The sequence below is a fragment of the Tiliqua scincoides genome, chromosome 5 (genome assembly GCF_035046505.1).
Source record: "Tiliqua scincoides isolate rTilSci1 chromosome 5, rTilSci1.hap2, whole genome shotgun sequence".
Taxonomy (NCBI): Eukaryota; Metazoa; Chordata; class Lepidosauria; order Squamata; family Scincidae; genus Tiliqua; species Tiliqua scincoides.
This window is the reverse complement of record NC_089825.1, coordinates 24250564-24273403: the sequence shown is the minus strand read 5'-3', so window position 1 is coordinate 24273403 and position 22840 is coordinate 24250564. Positions and strand designations below refer to the sequence as shown.

The window sequence follows — 22840 nt, the reverse complement described above, 5'->3', positions numbered from 1 at the left end:
TTCAAAAATGTTACATAATTTTCTGCTGCACTGGCTGTGGCGGACACTTTGCCAGGTGGATTTCTACCCTCTTGAGCCTCCCCACTATGTTATCGGCAGCACTCTTTAAAAACAAGTGTAACACGTGCAAACAAGGAGGAAAGCAATGGTGTGCAGGGCTTCCGTGTTGAAGATAACTGCAAGTCCATGTACTTCACCAAGAACTAAGGTGCACCAAAGTTTACTGAAAGTGCTTAAGAACCAAAACAGGGTTTCATCTTGGATCCTCTACTCTGAATCAGTCACTCTGCTACTATCCAGGAGAGCCCTGACCACCAACGCACACATTCAATGAAGCCCTAAGGAAACCAGCCAGAAGGAGAAGAATAAGAGGGGAGAACTCCTCTGAAGGAGAAGCACAGAGCAGAGGGGGAGACTGCAGGGGGAGAAGGGATGCAAGTCGATCTGCTGGGCTTTCCAGGACCCTGGAGAAGGAGGGGAGGATATGGGGGTGCAGGGAATGGAGAAAGTCAGGGGTGTTAATAAGTGGAAGGAACAGGAAGGAAACGGACAGTCCAGACTGAGGCTGTGGCTGAGAATGAGACAGCAGGAGAGGCCCAAGAGCTGCTCCCTGGCCTGGAGGAGCAGCAGCCATTTCTGTTCCTGTGGAAGGTCTGTCTTGCTCTGGATGCTGCTTTTCTGCAGGGAGAGAAGGGAGGACAGTCTGAGTGTTTCTGTCCTCGTGTTCCTGCCGCCTGCAAGGCCTGAATTCCCTCCCACCAGTTCAGGAGATGCTGAAGAGTGATGCAGGGTAAAAGGATGGTATAAGATGCTTACCTGAAATATAAACAGCATGGGTTTTGATCTCTCTCCCTGAATGTTCAACTTGAGTAAAAAAAACGGTTGCGGTTTAAAAAGTCAGGCCAATTGCGAGAGCTCAGATTCACTGCAGAACAATGTTGATACATTTGAACGAACAGGCCTTTGTGTGCTACAGATAAGGAACATTCTAGCAGTTTGAATTTTTTGGTTTGAAGGAGCAACAGGCTTTTTAAATATATATACTGGAAAGCCGTATATGCATAGGGGGCTAGAATTTATAGTATAAGTTATATCATAAAAAAACACTAGTCAGCTTGGTTTTTATTGTTTTTGTTCTTCATTCCAGAAGCAGTTTTGGTGCATATACAAGAGTGACTAGCAAGTAGTAATATTTTAAGTTGTAGTGGTCTAACTACATTTTAGGGTTTAAAAGAGAACACACCAAAATCATTTCCAGGTTAACATCAAAGGTCAGATTCCCACAGAAAACCATTTCGCAGCAGTTTTTAGATGAACACACAGTAAGTTGCCTTACGAAGTCCACAATACATCATCCGATGGTTATGGATGAGGTCAGGTTTGTGAGCAAGATTGCAAGTGCAGTACCCATTGACTGCCTGCACAAAATTTGTATGTTGGATGTATGAGATGGCCTATTATAGAACAACAGATGTTTTGAACCCACCAATGAATTGTCTCCAAAGAGAAATCTATGTGTCTCAAGGAGGGAACCCAGATTGTTATAAAAGTGCGCTGCAGAAGGCACTCTGGGCTTTGCTTCGCTTCTCTACTTCCACTTCTGACTTGTACACACACTCTCTCAAAGCTTCGCATAATGTTAGTGTGATTTCTCGCACTTTGGATTTACAATAAAGGCCTGGATTTGATCACTACTGTCTACTGAGTTTGCTTTGGTACCTGGGATTACAGTGCAACATCTGAGATCTCTTGTAACATCTAGGATCCCTTGTAACATCTTGGTTTTTGCACCTTGCAACACAGAGGAGATGATGAGTCCTGATGGCCAGAAGCTGCCTGGCTTCCAGTGCAGAGGCAGCTTTGGCTGGGGGGGGGGGGCGAGGAGCTCTGCCTCTCTGCAGACACTGGGGAGTTCCAGCAACCACCCTGGTCTGGGGGGGATCACTGGGGGGGATCACTGGGGGTAAGATCAGGATCACCCAAGGGGGCTGCAGGAGGTCCTGAGCCAGGGGCTGTGGCTGCCAGTCCAAACAGGCCTCACTCCCAGGGGCAGAAGGAGAGTCCAGCAGGCCCTTCCTCTCTGGCCTCCCCAGGGCAGCCTCAGCTCCTCTCTCCCCATCCAGAGCCTGCCACTGCCAGTCCTCACTGGGCCTCCGCCAGCCACCTGCTCCCAGGCCTTCCTCTCTCTCCGGGATTAGGCCACCTGACTCCCTCCTTCCTAGCCCTCTGGCAAGGCCTCCTCCTTCCAGGGCCCAAGTCCCCAATCACAGCAGGGCCTGTTGGGAAATTGAGTCCTGAGGCCCAGCAGTCCCAATGCACATTTACAATAATAAAATAATAATAATAAACAGGTATTTATATACCGCCTTTCTTGGTCTTTATTCAAAACTTTATTCAAGGCGGTTTACATAGGCAGGCTTTTTATTTAAATCCCTTATTAAATAGGGATTTTTACAATTTGAAAGAAGGTTCTTTCTTTCAAGAACCACTACATTCAGGTGTTTCATTCCGATCTGGCTTCACATTCTGGCCTCCATCCTCCCACGCTCAGAGCAGATGGAATAGCTCGGCTTCAGCCGGTCAGGTGCTTCAAGGTCGCACGGTGCCGGTGGCCTCGAACTGGCGACCTTGTGGATGTTATCTTCAGGCAGACGGAGGCTCTACCCTCTAGACCAGACAATCTGTACCTGCCATTCCCTTCCCCCCTTTTCTCAGTCTCCTGCACAAACTGGTATTTCTGCTGCTCAGACCAGAAGCTGGGGAGCACTTTCCTTCCCCCTGCAAGGGGATCTTGGAGTTTGCTGCCAGGCGCAGGATCTTTTCTGGTCCTGTCTCTACTGACATCTTTCCCCGTGAAGAGCTGGAGATGCCTATTCCATTATGTGGGTCAGTCCTGGTCCCATCCAGCCCTGGCTTTCCCCCCAAGAAGTCTTGGAAGAGGCTTGCAGGCATGGCAAGGGAGGCACAGGGAGCAAGGCTCCCCCCTCCCAGCACTGGCCACAGGATTGCTGGCAGAGCAGCAGCTGTGATTTCTGCCCCCACTTACTCCTCTGGGTGTGTCTGGCCTTTCCTCCAGGGAGTGGGTGCTCCAGCACAGCCCTGCTCCACCTCTGCTGGCAAACAAATCATTTAGCCCTGACTCACCGCTTGCCTGCCTGCCTCTCTCTGGTGCAGAGCCGGAACGCCCTTGAAGAACACAATAAGGATGGTCTTGGCCTCTGTTGCCGTTGACCCCAGAGCAGGCTGATTGCCTTCCACCTGTCTCCAGGTCTCTTCCCCCACAGACCCTGTAAAAGACTGCCCTGCTTGAGGGTGTGTGGGGTCTCTGGGATGAATTGTATGGAGGTGCAAAGCTTCTTTTGGGCTCCTTCCCTTCTCCACTGAATCATAATTTCATACAATCGTTGGATCAGAATTTCTACAAATTTAAATATATAAGACTACGTAGGCTTTTCCAAGTCCACCTCCTTTGGCGCCTGGGCCCCTTGTTGACCCTGGGCTCAGGTACAATTTTCACCCTGCACCTCCCTCTCATGGGCCCTGCACCCCATGCACAAAGGCTCAGGAGGACAAATGCACAGTTAACAGGAATAGAAATTATTTGATATCTCTGACGAGGACACAATAATGTGCAATGGGGGACACTTAATACAGCAACCCAGGTCCAGAAGGGTTTTGCCAGGTCATATATGAAGCAGTTCAAAACAGCATTCCCAGGCAATCTTGGAAACAGACTGAGGAGCTATGGCTAGTTGAGACTCCCCGCCAGGGCCAGCCCAGCCACAAGGTGAAGTGAGATGAGGTAAGCTGCCTGCACCTATTGGCCACCTCACCTAGCCCCCATTTTTCCTCCCAGATCTTCTCTGTCTTCACTCTTCCATCAATGTGGAAACCAAGGAAGAGAGCAGAAGCAGCAGTCGATGAATCAGAAGTACAGAATTTTTTTTTAGAAAAATCAGTGAAGTCATTTTGGGAAATTTTGTGACAACCAAGTTTTTCTTAATGACATTGATGTGTTGAATTTATACCCCATGGCCTGGCTTTCATTCAGGCTTGCATGAACTGTTGTCCTTTGGGGAAATCCCTTTGTAATATAAAAACCAGATGTCAGATCATATAGATGGAGATGTGTTGTAACTTCAGGATTACAGGTCTTCAGAATCTTTTCTAGAACAAAAAGATGTATTAAGGCATGGCAAGCTTTTGCAATCAAAATATTGGATGCATAAGTATTGAACTGCCTTGAATAAAGTCAGAGGAGAAATCTGATGACCAGAAAGGCAGTATTGTATTGGCAACCTTCAGTCTCGAAAGACTATGGTATCGCGCTCTGAAAGGTGGTTCTGGCACAGCGTCTAGTGTGGCTGAAAAGGCCAATCCGGGAGTGACAATCCCTTCCACACCGGGAGCAAGTGCAGTCTGTCCCTGGTCTGTCTCCCTGGCTATGGGCCTTCCTTCTTTGCCTCTTAGCCTCAGACTGTTGGCAAAGTGTCTCTTCAAACTGGGAAAGGCCATGCTGCACAGCCTGCCTCCAAGCGGGACGCTCAGAGGCCAGGGTTTCCCACTTGTTGAGGTCCATCCCTAAGGCCTTCAGATCCCTCTGAAGTATAGGCAGTATACAAATACCAGTATTTGTATACTGTAAAGGCAGTATACAGTATTTGTATACTGTAAAGGCAGTATACAAATACCAGTATTATTATCATCATCATCATTAAGTGAAGATAAATATTAAGAGAAAGCCAACATCCTCAAAATTTGTCTAGGAGCAACACATGACCACAATGACACAAAGTACTAAATCTCACCAGTAAAAGAAAAGCTTGCCGTAGCAACAATTTTAATAACATCCTCCCTCTGTTCCCTCAAATATTTAATCTTCTATCAGAGCATTTCTGTAACCTTCTCTTATAGAACTAGGTTAATCTTTCCTTTACATTTTCATTTCTTTAGGACTCCCCCTCCAAATGTACGGATACAAATCTGGTATACTAAAAAAAATTCTAATGGATAAAGAATATCCAAATTTCATTCATTGTAGAATGCCTTTAGAAAAGCAAACATGTGTTATACATTTTCTTTAAAAAGCCTTTTGCTGTGCATACACACTTGGAACAATATGCACATAAGGGTTTAATAAAAGAATCATCACTATATAGTTTTATTACAAAAACAAATTTTTCACAGATAACATTTCAGTTTGCACGTTTATTCAAAACTCATTGTTTTAAATAAAGCAGCATTAAAATCCAATAAAAGGTGACGAGGAGGCAGAAGTAGAAAACAAAGACCACAGAACATCAGTATGCTGATCTTCCCAAGTATCTTTCATCACACTTGAGTCTTTGTTCTCCGGTATACTTGAAAACCCCCCAAAATCAGAATTTGCATCACTTGTCTGAAATAATTCCAGTAGTGTGTGCATTGATGAGTTTTGTGCATTTTTTGTTTCTTCGGGAACAGGAGGGTCATCAGTCTGTGGTAAGCATAGCTCCATATTTTGTTTCCGACTTCCTTTTTTATTCCTTCCTGCGGAATGGATGACTTTTCTACTGAGTTTGATTGAAGGCGAGCTTCGTACACTGCTGTCTGTCAACTCACTGGACTCTTTGATTGCAGAAGGATCACGAGGTAGCTGTTCCGTCTGTAGATGGACTACAAGTTCTCTTGGAAATTTGCTCTGCACAGCAAGGTCATCAAAATCTTTGCCAACTGTTGAATTAGCATCTAACTTCTTCAAGCATTTTGCTGGGAGCAGAACTGCACTGTTCAATTTTCGTTTGGGCTTTAATGGTCTGTTCCTTTCATTAAACTCAGAATCTCGTGTCCAAGTGTACAGGGGGTTTACATTTGCTGGCAAAGCACGCAAATTCTGTCTTGACAGAGGGTCACAATGTTCATAAATTTCAGGCAAGTTTTTCTTGCACACTTTACTTTCTTTCTGCAGAGGTAGTTGTACCAAATTTGTTGATAAAGCAAATTCTGATAAATTTGAAGCTTTTAGCATTTTACCACTTCCATTATTGCCACTCACTTTTCTTGCTTCTGACGAAGAGATGGTATGATAGGAATGAACAGAACATGCAGGTTCAGAAATAGATGAATTTCTGGAAGCTGGTGTAAGATACGCATCTAAGTAATGAGGACCCTCTTTCAGGGTCTGTGTGATACTTTTCTTAGAATACCACCTCAATGGAAAATCTGCCCTCCTCAGTCGTTCTTTCAGTTCATCTGTTTTTGTTCCAATAAGGGGAGCAATTTGTCCAACACTACATTTTCTCCTAAAATTGAAAATGTTGGAAAAGTAAAAATTAAAAAAGAATCCTTAGACAGCATAAAAAACACATAAGAAGAATGGACTGGCTGTAAACATGTTTCTCCATGTTTGCAGTTTGCCACTCATTTGGTTGCCTGGACAAGTAACCATTACCTAGTGACGATTCAAGTGAAACAACAGGGTGACTTTAAAAATACACACATTTTAATGAGTTCTAATTCACACATACATCATTGCAGAAAACCTGCAACACTCAAACATCTAAGAGAAACACAATTGAAGAGATGTGTGGGACCATCCCCATACAAATATTGATGGATTTCTACAGTTCCCTTAGTCAATGATGTCAGCTGTTGTACAAGCATCAGTGGGGAACATTTTGAGCCCTTGGTCTAATTACTTAAACTGGATCATGCAACTGCTTCTGTGTATACCATATGGAGTATGTGTGAACTATAGCATAATAAAATGGACACTATGAAGTACGTGTACATTTTCTTGAGACACCCTGTATTTGGTACATACACACACAAACAGAAGGGAAGAGAACTGCACAGGGCCAACAGCTGATGTTTAACAGGCAGTGCTGAGTTGGTTGCATTTGTGACTCAAGACAGCTGAGATGCCAGGCTCCCTGTGCAGTTCACTCTCTCTTTTGCCTTACTAACTTTTTAAAAGAAAAGGAAAACAAGAGCCATGCATGCAATCGGGCATGGAATTTCTACTTCTACTTTCTCATAGGCTCTTCAGCGTAAAGATTACTGTGGTGGAAAATCTTTCTATGCAGTACAGCCAGCCAGGCAGAGGGATGCATTCCCCACATCTGCTGCTCCTGACAGTCCAGAGAAAGCAAGCACCTAGTTGGATCATGGCACTTGCCTTTGCAACTACAGGCAGGAGCCAGGCACAGGAATTAGCGTCTGTTGTCTCTGCCCTTGGTGCTTTCCAGGTCAAATAGCAATAGTGGCAGGCAAAAGGAATGGGAAGTAGACAAGAGGAGGGGAGAAACAAGAGACTCAGGGCCCAATCCTATCCAACCTTCTAGCACTGGTGCATCCTTATCTTGAAGAGACCTCAGTGACTTGCCCGTCCACCACAGGATGCAGCACATGCCCCATTGGTAGAACTACACCAGCACTGAAAAATTGGATAGGATTGGGCCCTGAGTACTTTGCTGCAAAGTTTCTTTAGTCTAAATGCCCATTAAACAATTACAAAAGACTTTTTTAAAAAAGGTCAAAATAATAGCTTTCTATTACAGGTTGAGGTACTTATTACATTCCCAGGGTTCCATTCCCAGGAAATCGCACTAAAGCAAATCCATTTAAAAAACTATTTTTTCGCTCAGAGATTTAAAAATAGCCTTGATGACCTTTTGTAATGCACACAGAGGCAATCACTCTCCAGGCACTTAGAAAGGCTTCACTCCAAGGCAGCAACCCCTCCCTTCCCCTGGAGCCCAGCACAGGAAAAGAATGGAAGAGGTGATAATAACTTGCATTCTGTCACATGCTAAGGGGAAAGGGAGGGTCACTTGCCTGAGAGGAGTGAGGCTGTTCTAAGTGCCTAGAGAATGATTGGTGGATTATCTATTGGTTGCCCTATACCCCATTTACAAGGCTATTGTTAAACATTTTCTTCTTTTAATTTAAAGGGCTCTTCTCATCACATTGAGATAAAACTGCTAGTGAAAAATCTGTGGATAATTAGGCTAGATCCGTATTAGATTTGGGAAAATATCTAATGCTGTACACAGGATGAAAGCTATGGAAACCTGGAGTTGCTAAGCAGTCATTTTTCATTACTTAAAATGTGCAAAAGGCAGGTACACCAGTTCAGCATTTCTTATTGTAAAGATACATTCTGCCTTCTATTCATTTTTTGCCATTCATCCAATCTGTTTTCTTCTTCCCATCTGACTACCAGCAAATCTCACAGATGCATATGATCTGGAAGGATACTCATGTTTAGCAGTAATACTTTCTTCTCTAAATCTGCATATGCTGCATCCAACACTAGATAAAGGATACAATCACTGACAAAACCTAGGCTAGATTTCTTACCACTATGAGAAAACTTATCTGAGCACTTATGGCAATATACTACAACAATGGCAAGGGTCTGGAAGTTACAGAAACAGGCTCATTTGCACATAGCTACTCTTTTTGCCATAGCTTGCCATAGCCATATATTGCTATAGCTACTCTTACCACTGCAACAATGTCTTTACTCCAGCTCTTCCACCAGTTCCATGTATTGTATGCATAGGAGCAAGTACAGCATAGCAGCATGGGTGGAAAATGTTATTTATGAGGTAGGTACAACCTCCAGAAGAGGTGAACGTGCATATTTTTGCAGCACCATTAAAAGCTCTTATGCCACAATAGCACTGGGAAGGCTGATTTACTCTATAATGCCTAAAGATAGCAAATAGGTGGAAATCATCATGATCTACTGTATTGCTCGTCTCTTCAAAACTGGGTTTGTCAAAGTGATCAAGACCTGTGTTATTTTAAGACAATTAAAATAAATCTATAAATGTCTGCAGTACTAAATTGTGAAGCAACTTTGAAACGAAACTATGATAAAAAAATTCAGGACATACAAAGCCTAGTTCTCTAAAAGAAACGAACAACTACGGATAGCCAAGGTAAAAAATTGTGGAGACAATGTCATGGCTGGGCCATCCCTGCTTCTTCACTTGATCTTTTAAAACAACTTTTATGATTCTTATCCACTAGAGATGGAACACTGAGTATCATTTAAAATCAAATATCAAACAATTAAACAGCTTTGAATAAGATATATTTCTAATAGGTCATTAATACATGGAGTACATAAATAGTTACCTTTTCATTTTTGGTGTATTCTCTCTTAACTCTACAAAGTCACAAGGAAATTGGGAAATGATGTCATCCACAACTTGATAGTGAGAACTTTGTGCAAAGTTTCGGTGTTGCTCACTTTCAAGATGCTAAAATTAAAAAACAGTCAGTGTAGCAATAGTATTCACTGAAAAATTAGTTACAGACAAGTAAAATGCACACAATCTTTTTTGAACAAAGTAAACAATAAATGCTATTACAAAAAAGACACACACTCTACATCTTATTATCGAACATAAGAGTGATCACCTAGTGACCCACAGACAGGATTTTGCCTAGTTTCTTACAGCCCTCCCAAAAATATTTCCAAACTGGAAGAAACAGGTTTCACATTTTAATATTATGTATCTCCTTGGGTTCGGATGCAAATGTACACAATAGTTCTTAAAATGCTTCATTAGAGAAGAGGGTGATGTCAACAAAAGAGCCAAATCCAAATATCCGGAAGATATTGGAGTTTAGGGACATTTCTGACTTGTAAAAAAGCGGTGAGATATACTTACAGCCTGAAGATCATCATACTTTTTCAGACAACATTCACAATAGCCTTTTCTCTTCTTATGCTTTGCAGGAACCTGAACTGGAAAGCCCTTTTCTTTGTCACTGTTTGCTGGGTTTCTGTTCACAAGAGAGACAGAGTTGAGATTACACACAATATATTAGATGAAGCCAGCCAGGATGCAACAACCTGTTTGCTACACTTGTCTCTCTGGCTCACCTTATTTAATGTGATAACACACAGATTATTTAGAGAAGCTACACCCAACAGACTCTTTAGAAAGTAGCAAGGAGAAAAAAGGCCGATACCACAGCCCCTTTATCAAGTTCTAAATGTCAGAAGTACATGTGGTAATGTAGACTGAATTAATTGTGCAGATCAATTGTTATTTTGTGCCCAGGTGGAACAGTACTGAGAATATTCTATATACCATGGGAAACCAGTTGGTCATGATAAAAAATTAACAGCACAATACATTGATGCTATTTTCCAAAAAGATGACCAATTAACACACTATATTTTGGGACCTTGGATTATTGGTGAGAGAAGAAATAGGCTGTGTAGAAACAGACTGTGGTTATGAATCAGAATAGGTCACAGACGATCCACCCTTCACTTCAACAGTGAAGACTTTTGCAGACACTTGGGATGAGATTCAAACAGCTGCTTGGGTTTATGGCAGCAGCTTGTACTACCCTAGCAAAACTGACTTTATTATTTGATAATGTTGACTCCATGCTATACAGTGGGGTCCTTATCTGTAGGCTCAGCATCCACGGATTTGAGTATCCAGTTTGTGCTGGCAATTTCCTGTCACATTCAAGAGGCCTTCTAAGGAGGTAGGGAGCAACCTCCAGTGGGCCAGGCACAGTCCCAGGTAAGTTGTTGCAGCACTGCACGCACACGCCCCCCCCCCGATTCAATTATCAGCAGAATTCATTATCCACAGGAGAAAGATCCCCCCGGTTACCAAAGGCCCACTATATTACAAATGTTTTTTAAACACCCCAGTTTTCAGAACTCAGTATGTGCTATGGAAGGGAAAAACATGTCTCAAGTACCCTTGGATCACAGAACTATTTCCATGGTTCTTTGGCCAATGCTTATGTATCTTCATATAACTCAACACCAACTGCGGCTTCAAGCCTTTTTAAAAAATGAAATTAAAACCAAGGTTCTTACCAACTCCTGTCATCCACTAGTCATGAAATTACATCAAAAGAAATGCAAGACATCAACCAACATACACCAACAGCTAGAATGTTATGTCACCTTGTCATCTACATACATAGAATCTTTCTATTCTACTCATTATTCATTTATATATACTACAATACAGATTACCACAGTAATGATGCAAACAAGCAGAAGATTACTATTTATAAAGACAATTGAACAATAGTAATGAAAAAGTCTGAGGATATAGAAAAAACAGTCTCTAGCACCACCTGTCTGTTATCAGCAGAGGTTCCAGTTTGCACATACTAAGGCAAAAAAAAAAATACACATTTTTAGCCATCATGAAGGTATCTTGTTAACTAAGATAAATGTAAGTTTTCTGCACTGGAAGGCCTCGGTCACAGGAATACGTTTGCATCTGTGCCTGTATGTCTAGCACAGGTTGACACACAGATTCTCAGAGTTCTATTTCCATATAGCTGATAAGACAGCCCTAGGAACACGCAGAGCAAAACAGGATACTCTCAGTGCAATCTGGGTGACTAATGAGGTAAAGTGAGGTCATGCAAAAAACATTCAACATATGAAAAACCTACTGACAAAATGATTTTTAGACCAGCATTGTCACTGAATAAGAGAAAGCCTCATGAAATGAGATGTGAATGGTGGTACAGTAGCCTAGCATGCTATGTTCTGCAAGACATGCCCATGAGTTGCACAGAGCAACTGAGAAGCTTTTTTTGGTATGCAACTAGAGTTAGATTCATTTTCTTTGTATCAATGATCAGGTGACCCCACAGGGTCTAGGAATTTTCTTTCCTTCAATAGCTACAACAATTGCTTGTTTTTTACTGGAATTATGAGCAATTGGGGAGGTCGTGGGGGGATAACCTGAGATGGGAAAAAGAAGAATCCTGACAGAAACTGAATATAGTAGTCTGGGGTTCATGAAATGGAGAATGATGGTTGAACACAAAGTTAAGACTACAGTTTCTGCAGCTAGGTTCTCTCCTTTTAATATTAAAATAATCATTAATGAATTCTAAATGGTAAGTAATTCACTGTGAGGTAATTCTCACCAAGTTGAGAAGTTATATGAAAAGCAAACAAAACAATTTTTTTATGGTGAAATGAAATAGCGCAGGAGATCATTTTTCCAAACAGACCGTACATTATCACTGAAAAATGATTACACATTGTCAGTCATTTTCTGGAACACAGAGTACTCTAATGTCATGCCAAATCATGACATAACCGCTACAAGACTACATCATTACTAGAGGATTCACTTACTAGAATGAGTTGCATAACACCACCATATTATGCAATGTGTTATATTTGAATCTACATCCAAAGAGAAACAGCCACACCAATTTTTAAAACCGCATTACTAGATGGAGACATTCAGTTATACACCGAATGCCTAGATGCACCATAGCTGCTTGGAAGCAGAGATCTGAAACCAGAGTTCTCAACAAAAATGCAACTAGCTTGACATGCAGCTAAACACCACCACAAAGACCGGGTAACTCAAATCATTATTTGAATCTGCCTTCCAACAATGTATCCTCCCTAGCCCACCAAATCATCTCTACAATTTCCATTCTTGCCTGTCACCTACTTGCCAATGGCATATATCTCCTTTCCGATTCAAGCCCCCCCCCCATTTCTTAAACTCTGCATCCCCTTCCATCCTTTTCCTCCACCTCTACTTTTTCCGCCTATTATTCTCTCAAGTTTGTTTAACTCACTTCATACTTTGCAGTGCTTAAACTCTTCTTTCAGTCACCACCTTCTCACTGGGCTCCAAATCCCTGACTTTGTCTGCCTTCTGCGTGAGCCTCCCTGCAGAGCTTTCCTGACTGGGTGCATATTTCCCCATATGAGGCTGCCCCTACTCCCAAACAAACACTGACATTACATTCCTCAGGTACCTCAGTATCGCACTATGTAAGAAAAAAGAGAAATTTGCTGCATGTTGTAATGCATACAAGAGCACCCTCACAGATATGTCTCACTTTGTTTCAATTCTAACTGCTGACATGAGTTTCAAGTTGGGATGGCCCATGCCTTTCCATCACCTAACCACCATCCCCCTCCCCATAATTTTTCTGCCTTCTGAATACCTGTCCCCCATGGACGGGGAGTAGCAAGCAGGGAAGAGAATGGGTGGGTGAGTGAGTGAGCACCCCCCCCCATGCAATGAGGGAAGAGAGGTATCCCTTTCTATCCCAGAAGTAAGGTATGCAGTGTCCCTCCCCGATACTACTCCTGTTTTGTTGGGAAGGGGCAATGCTCCGAATCACCTCTCCCTGCCCACCTGGTGAGCTGCAAGTATCAGGTTAGAGGGAAGAATGATCTGTAACTGCAGCAGCTTTCTTCTTCTTCCCCCTTCGCAGCTCCTGCAATCTTCTTCCAGATTGCTTTCAACAAGTCAGAAGATTATTGGAGTGCTTAGCAGAACAGCAGGCTAGAGAGGGAGGTGGAAAAATCGGCTGGGGATTCCTCTTTTCACCACCCCTCTCAGTTTGCAGCACCACACAACCATCTCAGGCAGCTTCACTGAAAGAGTAGCCCTGCACTGAGCATTTAAAACATTCATAAACATTTCAACATCACAGTAACTTAGTCAAAGGCAGTGGGACTTTCAGGCACTAACCTATATGTGGTTAGCTTAAGTGGGTTTTCTAGGCTTGCTTCTGTCTTCCCTGGCCTTTATCAGATGTTGTCATGTCCCACTGCTTCGCCCCCCCTTCCATTCTTCTTCAATTACCTTTGTTTACTCTGAATTTGCTTCTGACCATTCATGCTCTTCTTTTCTACATCAAATGGACTGCAAGGTTTGGGATTAAAATAGTTGACAACAGGAAAGCTGGATAGTTGCAAGTAAAATGGTCTGTAGTGACTGTAAGGGAAGAGACAATAGCTATCTCAGTGCTGTTGAATATATAAGCAGTAAAAATAAGTAGTAAAAATCCTACTAATATCCTTCTTCAGTAGCTCTTTCTTCCAATCCAATAACATTATGCGTAATGGATATAATATACTATAGCAAGATAAAAATTAATTACTCTTTATATATACTCTATAAATCCATCCAGAGGATTCAGGTTCCTTACAAGTCTATCCCCTTCACTCAGAAGAGCATGAAAACTTTTAAAAAGTGTAAAACAGATTGCCCACAAAGTCTTCCATACCATTCCTATGTTCCAGGTAGCTGGCACATTCATAAATTCAGCAAGGCCTGTGTTGTGCAAAAGCCACACGTACCAACTCATTTCTCTCCAGCATCCAGTCCCAGTAAAGATACCCATTTTGGGAAACTCTGCAATTTATTTAGTCTTAATGTGATGTTAAATATTCATACACAAAAAGACTGCTTCTTTAGCATGCTGTAGATTGGGGGTAGACTACCAAAGAACAAGAGGCAAGAAGTACTCAGGTAAAAGTTACTGACTCCTCAAAGAGATGGTTATATATAGCTGCTCCTAAGATCCATGCACCAGTGTCTTTGAAGATGCACATGTTTACATTTTTCAACACCTAACAGAAAACTGTACACAGATGTGCTTTTTCTTTTAGAAAAACAGAAATGCATCTAGAAGTGCATGTTTTCTTTTGTGCTGAACAACAATGAAATTACATTTGAATGTGCTTCAATATAGTTCAACAACTGCAAAACATTTTAGACTAAGCGACCAACTGAGTAATCATATAGGATACATAGAACAATTCCACTGGAACTCTATGCCAAATACCTTCAAGTGAATCGCCACTTACATATGGGATCAAGTAATTTCATTTCTCCTCCTTGTTCTAATACAAATGTATTTCAGTCTTATTATAACCCAAATAAGTTTCCATGTGCAACTCCTAGCAGGAGATGGCTCTGGTTCTCCTACAGACTGATTCCAATAGATTAACATCACTGTAGCAGATGTTTAACTTAAAGAATAGAAGTCCATAGGTTTGCTGAACATACACTGGAGTAGCATATTATTCTGACTGAAAACAGACTTACCATTTCCTATCTTCTACCTTTAGAAAAGGAGTTTTCAGTTTACCTGTTCAAAAATAATGAGGTTTTTAAACAAAATTTTCATAACACCAAACTTATACAACCATTTCTTACTCTAAAACAAGTAGTGTGTTCACCCAGCTTCACCTGGTGCACCAAATGAGAACATGATGATCCATGCTTTAGGAACCAAGACTGGACTACTGTAAAGCACTCTACATGGGGCTACCCTCTAAAACAGTTCAGAAACTGCAATTGGCACAGAATGCGGTGGTTATGGGGCCAAACAATATTACTCTGCTGGACCACTACTTCAGCAGCTGCATTGGCTGGCCATTTGCTTCTGGTTCCAATTCAAGGTGCTAGTTCTAACCTTTATGACACTGCATAATTTAGACCCAGGCTATCTGAAAGACCATCTCAGGAGGCTCTTCTACAAGTGCTGCCTCTGTCCCAAGTGACAGAGATGGCAATTTGGGGGAAAGCCTTTTCTATAATGGCACCACAACTATGGAATTATCTTTCAGAGGAATTAAGAACTACTACTACCTTCCTCAGGGCTTTTTGGCGAAGGCTCAAAACATACCTGCTTCGTCTCGCATTTGGTTGCTGAGTGAATATTTGCCCTTTGTGCCTCTGAAATACTACTGTGACTTGATCGCCTTTCTGGACTTACTTGTTCCCCCAATGGCTCAACAATATGTGTTAGGTCTTGCTTTTCTTGTTTTATGTTTCACTGTTTAATTGTTAAAATTAATGTTTTTAATGCTTTGTTTGATGTTTTTTCTTCTTATTTGTTATACTTTATGATGAACTTTGTAAGCCGCCTTGGACATTAGCTTTGGCTTGAGAAAGACAGAATATAAATTTCTCAAACGAATGAACGAATATACTATTGAACAAGATTTCTTCTATATATTTTGCATATTATCAATCTTGCCTAAAAATAATCCACCAAAGGTTCCTGCTGCTTACTAAAAATGGTAACACAGAGTCCATCACAGAGAAGACAGAGTATGTCTTCTGACCTTGGAATAATGTCCCATTGAGTTCCACAAGACTGATTCCCAAGCAAGTGCATACATAAGCTCCCCAAATTAAGGACATCCAGGTAATGGACAGCTTTACTGGTGCTTTTGCACAGGCATGATCAAACAGGACCATCAAGAACATGCTGTTTTGACCTACACAAATGTTTTAACTTATATACAGACCTCCAGAACCTAACCTATACATATGTAGGGAACTTTGAGCCCAATCGTATTAAACTTTCCAGCACTGAAGAAACCGGAGCAACTCAATAACTTTGAAAATAGCCACTCCTTGGTCTGACAACAGGGAAAAACAACATAACAATGAAAATCTGAGGTCAGAAGGAGGGAGAGGAGTAGGGAAGCAGTTGGGTATAGAGAGAGCTGTGATATTGCAAGGTACAGGGAAACTTTAATGAGAAGAACTGGCACCTGAATGGAGGCCACAACAGAACAACAAAACACAGTCAGCTTTTATCACTACCAAATAGGATGGGAGGGGAGGATTAAAAAGTTGAGTTTGATCAAAGTCCCCTATATCTATTAAAAACACAGAGGTAACTCTTACAGTCTAAATCTTGTAGTTCAGTTATTAATGTGACTAAAAATTAAGACCAAAATACCTCTCTTATGACAGCACCCTTCTACTTTGTATTTGCTTTGGTCCAGTGGATACTAAAAAGACATCCTTTTGCCCATAAGCAAGTCATTGGAATTACACTGGTTCTCTGAGTTACGGATGTCCAAATTACAGACTGCTGTGTTGGTGCTTTCAAGCAGGTGCAGTACATCTTTCAATGGTGCTTTCACTCACGAACAATAATGATAGGCCAGCAAGAACTGGATTATTTTTACTCAAGTACAGACCCCTGGAACCGCATCTGCTCCAGTAGGGGAACTTAAGTGTACAGAATTACAAGATAAGGCATGTCTTGAATACTTACTTTTTATTTTCTGAGCAGCAGACTCTTTTTCCTATTTAAGAGAAAACAGTGTTGTGAATTATTTCTCCCTTGTGACTCCACACTTCGTCAGATTTCTACAGCTGAATGGATGATAAAGAGAGGGAGATGAGGGAGACAAAGGTTGGGCAAGAAGATGTGCCCCAACCCACGCTAACAGACATCTCCAGACTTCTTCCTCCATAGGGCAACTAAGTTATTCTCTTCTTTCAAAACCACAAAACCTTTTTGTCATTTTAGGAGAGGGTGCCATCACCTTTTCTCTTTGATGGGATGGGGCATACTCAAGTCAGCAGGTGGACCCTGTGTCTTTCCGGTATGTGTAACTTTGTCTTGCTGTAATGTGCAGATGATCAAACAATTATAATATTTAGCTGAAAACAACAACAATCTAACCACCCATGCAGTTTAACTTTAAAGGGGCTCAATACCACACAAAACATCAAATTATCTAAAATTTATTTGTATTCACCACTTTGGACTATCATTTCCAAAAAAATAAGGATGCCTGCTTACCACATCTTTGACTTCAGTGCTTGATTTCTTTATCAGAGCGATATCTTTCTTCTTTTGATCAATATAATTCTTAATATCTATTTCAAAAGGAAAAATAATCTAAAATGATTTAACTTGTAAAAGAACATTAGTAACAAATAGATCCAATAAAAATAAGCTTTACAGTTTTAAGAATTCAAAAATACTTGCCATCGACATGAAGTATTTTCACTCCCCAGCTCAGGGCATTAGACAGTATACTACCAGAAGGGATTAATTCCTGAAAGACAAATGTGCATGAAAATTTTCACCACGGAGTAAGCATCACTGAACAGAGAACACCAGATTGAGTAGCAGCTGACTACCACAAATATTGGTTTGACTACAATGGCTGGCTGAAGTGCGTGGACTCACATTTACTAAGCATGATTTCCTTTTAGAAACCATCTTCGAGAACTGCAAGTAGGCACACCAGGAATGTGGAAAGTATTTTTTGGAGGACTCAAATTGAATCTGCATGAAATCCACAACAGCAAAAATATAACAATTTTAACAGACGTAGTTCAGTAAAAGCAAGTCAATGGACATGCTATTATACAAATAAATCTTTGTGGTGCGGCTCCTAGCCTGATGCTTACATGCTTATTGCAACCATTTCTGCTGCTGTTATTGTTTGGGACATAGGGGCTTTGTATAGAAAATGGTAACTGTTGCTTGACATCTACTCATTAAAGAAGTGGTCTGATAATTTGTCACAGCAATCTGCTGAACTGATTAAAACAAAACAAAAAATCAAAAACGTGAAAATGAATCAAATTGGTAAAATTACACAAGTATGGCTTGAGGATCAGGGACACACCAGGAAGTTTCAGAGAAAAGGAAAGAAAGTGACAGCCTGGGATGATACATACTTGTTCTTTGATTGCTTTTTCAACTAACGATTTTCCTCTACTCAGGCGTACCTACATTTAAAAAAACACAGCACAGATGCATACATGAGCGCTCCTCACATAACAAAATATTAAATGTTTAGGAGAAACTTCTCAAAGAAAAGGCTTTATGTAGGAAAAGCCATCCTCTCATGAATAATATCACATTGTTTGAATCATTGAAGATTCAGGCTATAATCCTAACTAATTTGGAAGAATTTACTGAGATGTATTTAGGAGTTAAACAAGGTTAAGAATGAGTCGTCAGTTTTATAAGACTCCTGAAAGATACTGTGGATATCGCATGTCTAGAAAAAGAGTTCTGAGGTGATAAATACCTCTAAGAACGGTTAAAGTCAGTTATCACATGAGATTACATACAATGTAGATATTACATGAAAGAATTAAGTAGCAGGCTCACACAGTATCTGTGGACTTCTTGACCACCACACTGAAACCAAGTTGTGCTCTTACTATTTAGCAATATCTGCTATAAATATTGCATTTCTTGATGAAGTGGGGGGGGGCATAATTTCAGTTTCAAAGAAATATAAGAATTTATTGTGCTCCAAGTCACATAATTACTGGTGATTTTCTATAAGTTCCCCTTGAATAGTTTTTTGGAAAGTTTTAAACACAGCTATGTTGTAGAAAAATTCTGAACATTTCAGATGCATATTTGTAGAAACAAGAACAATGAAAAAGCAATAGACTCCACAGTTGTGTTACTCTAAGAACTATATCCTGTCTTAACACACATGTTTGATGTGAAGGTGCCAAACCATAGCCTGTCTTATCAAACCTTCTTTGATCTTCTTGTGGCAACATTATTTACAAATTTATACCCCACTTTATCTCCCTAATGGAGATTAACGTCAGTGTCTGAAATTATCTGGCTACATTTGAAAAATGTTATCAAATTGTGAAGAGGTAGCTGATTCTAAGGAGTTAGAGAGTGGAGGGTGAAAACAGTACTTACTGTATTCACCATCTTAAATGAACTTCCATCATGTCTGTCTCTTCTGCTGCTTGGATGAGATGAACTGTTTCCTCCATTACAAAGGGATTCTGGGCTTGGGACTGGAGATGCTTGTCCAAGAGTCTGAGCAAATTTTGCCTCCTTTTTATTGGAGATTAAATAGGAAATCTCTTTGCTAAGGAATCCTTCCACTCTCTAAATAAAAAGGAAAAGTGTATTATTGCAATCAGTGTATAAAAATAGCTCTAAAAAGCATTTTACATTTTAACAAGTGATAATTTAAAAACATTCAAAAGCAACTACCATACAGCAGTTTAGGCTACAATCCTAACCACACTTTCCTAAGCCCCACTGAACAAAATAGGACTTACTTCTAAGTAGACCTGGTTAGGATTGTGTCCATAGCCATATAAACAGCTTCACTATCTTTAAGTCACAATGGGACAATTCACATTTAATTACAAATCTATGCTCATATGCTCCTTCTGCCCCACTTAGCTCTCTGCTTTAATGAGTTACTTCTGCAGAAACCATAGTCTGCTGTTACATCCATGATTTGTAACCCTAGTTTGGAGGCTCCAGCACACAACAGGAGTAATATCTTATAATGTCAAAATAAGTCATTATAGTGAAGCCTGTCAGGGTAGAAACACATGAGCAAGGAACATGTAATAATAAACTATGCTGTGATGTTGCATGCAAAACCACCATACATTTTTAACATAAACTGCTGAAACAATAATTGACTCTATAGACGATTATGAACAGAAACTCCTTGTAGAATCACAGTAATGCACATAAGGCATATAATTACAAAATTGGCCCAAGTAACCTTCAGTTAAGTGAACATAAGAACATAAGAGGGTAGTCTCAGAGGAGAGACTCCCTCTCTTTAAGCCTCAAGCTCTCCACATGCGAAAGGGCTAATACAACTGACCTGTCCATTGTAAAGATTACTGGGAAAATATACGTGCCATGAGAACTTAGGGAAAGTATAGATAACTATTTTAACTTGTCTCTGTCGTGCATGGATACAGGATTTTGAACAATACAAGAAATCAGGAAAAGAAAGAATAAGTCATTTGCAACTTTTCTTTACATTCCCCTGGATAACATGAGAAAGAGGGAGCCAAAGTTTACCTAACACTGCATCCAGTGTACTACACTAGCCATAACAATTGTCAAATACATAAACAATCCTGTTCTGCAGTTAAGTTCAAACAACAACCTTGAGCAAAGCTGTCTCTGTTTTGCAGAGGAGTTGTGAAGCTAAGAGACAAAAATTACATAATTCTCTGTTAAATGAAAATGACAGTAGAGATTAACACCACCATCATAACTATGGCAACCATTAGACATTATATGATCAGTTATTTTTGCACCCATGACTGCAGATGATTGCTTCCAAGGAGTAAGATAGGATTACAGCTTAACTCTTACTGAACACAATGGGCTTACTTCTGAATAAACTAATGCCATTTTCAAAAACCTCTACTCATGACTTTTTCCAATTCACACACATTTTATGTCTAATATCATTTTTGCTACTGTTTTAGCTATGAACTTGTAGGACTGTCAGCCTTCTCTCTCTCTCACTCTCACACACACACTCTGAAGTTAATTGCTAATAATTAGGACCAAGTTCAAAAGGGCTGTCCAGGTAGCTTTATGAACAGAGCCTGACTTTGGAGGAATTCGGTAAAAAGCAATCAGATTGTACTGCCCAGTAATTCAAAAATATTCAGGATTCCCTCAAGAATAGCTACAGTCAAAACATGTGGTTTTCCTTTTTGTTTCACACAAAAATATTTCACATACACAAAAAAACTTACCCCTCCCAATTCCTTAAGATCTTTTGCTATTTTTTCAGAGAGGATATTAGATGGAATATCAAGGTAAAACACCTTCCCAGTAAGTGGTTTATATATTAATTTATCTGTCTTTGCAGAATCTTTTTTCACAGTTTTCAGGGGAGGTCTGCTTTTTTCTGGTCTTCCTTGCATATCACCTATAAATTAAAAGAGAATTGAGATGGACTGAAGTTAATTTGCACAAGGAGGGGATTTGTATTTGCATTTCCATAGCTGGGGAAAATTTGCTCTAGCTTCACTCTGAGCCAGCTCTTTTAAAAGTTACACCCACAACAGTGAGCACATACACAAGGCAAACTAACAGAAAATAAAGGAGTTGGATGTGAGTTCAGACATTGCTGGTGGTTTGTCTGTAGCTCCAAGCAACACATAACAGAGAAAACAAGGTAAAGGCAGAGTAGGGGAAGAAACTGGGAAAGGTAGCATGATGGGATGTGATAAGACAGTTTGGCACAGTGAGAGGATGCAGGGACAAAGGAGCTAATAAGCAGCCCATCCTGGGGCATTCCATGTACAAATGCTTTTATGCAAATGCCTGAAGTCTCCAAGCAAAGATGGGAAAACTGGAATGTCTGGTGACTAGGGAAAAGACTGACATAGTGGGCATAATGGAAACCTGGTGGAATGCGAAAAATCAGTGGGATACGACAATCCCAGGTTATAAACTCTACAGGAGGAACAGGGAGGGGCGTGTTGAAGGTGGGGTGGCCGTTTATGTTAAGAAAGGGATAGAATCCAGCAAAGTAGAGATTGAAGGCGAGTCGACTCCACCATAGAATCTCTGTGAGTTAAATTACCAGGCCTCAGGAGCGATGTAATACTGGGGGCATGTAATAATGGGGGCGTACTATCATCCTCCAGAGCAGAAACCAGAAGGGGACTTTGAAATGAGGAAACAGATCAGGGAGGTGACAAGGAGGGACAGGGTTGTAATCATGGGGGACTTCAATTATCCTCATATAGACTGGGACAATTTGTGTTCTGGTCAAGAAAAGGAGATCGGATTCCTTGACATGTTAAATGACTGTGCCTTAGAGTAGCTAGTCATGGAGCCCACCAGAGGAAAGGTGACTCTGGATTTAATATTGTGCGGTGCTCAGGACCTGGTTAGAGATGTCAATGTTACGGAGCCGTTGGGGAACAGTGATCATGCTGCAATCCGTTTTGACGTGCACGTCGGGGGAAGAATACTGGGCAAATCTCTCACAAAAACCCTTGACTTCCGACTAGCAGACTTCCCTCAAATGAGGAGGCTGGTTAGAAGGCTGTTGAAAGGGAAGGTAAAAAGAGTCCAGTCTCTCCAGAGTGCATGGAGGCTGCTTAAAACAACAGTAATCGAGGCCCAGTGGAAGTGTATACCACAAAGGAAGAAGGGCTCCACTAAGTCCAGGAGGGTGTCTGCATGGCTAACCAGCCAAGTTAGAGAGGCCGTAAAGGGCAAGGAAGCTTCCTTCCGTAAATGGAAGTCTTGACCTAATGAAGATAATAAAAAGGAACATAAAACTGTGGCAAAAGAAATGTAAGAAGGTGATACCGGAGGCCAAGAGAGACTATGAGGAACACATGGCCAGCAGCATTAAGGGGAATAATTAAAGCTTCTTCAAATAAGTTAGAAGCAGGAAACCCGCCAGAGAAGCAGTTGGCCCTCTGGATGGTGAGGGAGGGAAAGGGGAAATAAAAGGAGACTTAGAGATGGCAGAAGAATTAAATGAGTT

General features: G+C 41.0%; 1 protein-coding gene across 3 annotated transcripts in view; it reads right to left on the bottom strand.

Annotated features, from left to right (window-relative positions):
* Positions 1-4857: 4857 nt before the first annotated feature.
* Positions 4858-22840, bottom strand: part of DBF4 (DBF4-CDC7 kinase regulatory subunit) — a 24139-nt gene continuing 6156 nt past the window's right edge. For all 3 annotated transcript variants that reach the window (XM_066628506.1, XM_066628507.1, XM_066628508.1), the window contains exons 3-13: positions 21087-21262; positions 19255-19449; positions 18258-18308; positions 17557-17626; positions 17368-17444; positions 16834-16864; positions 14862-14904; positions 13614-13745; positions 9666-9780; positions 9127-9251; positions 4858-6281 (exon numbers count right to left, since the gene is read on the bottom strand). In XM_066628506.1, coding sequence (XP_066484603.1) covers positions 5243-6281; positions 9127-9251; positions 9666-9780; positions 13614-13745; positions 14862-14904; positions 16834-16864; positions 17368-17444; positions 17557-17626; positions 18258-18308; positions 19255-19449; positions 21087-21262 — 2054 coding nt within the window. In that variant the 3' untranslated portion in view covers positions 4858-5242. The remainder of the gene's footprint in view (positions 6282-9126; positions 9252-9665; positions 9781-13613; positions 13746-14861; positions 14905-16833; positions 16865-17367; positions 17445-17556; positions 17627-18257; positions 18309-19254; positions 19450-21086; positions 21263-22840) is intronic.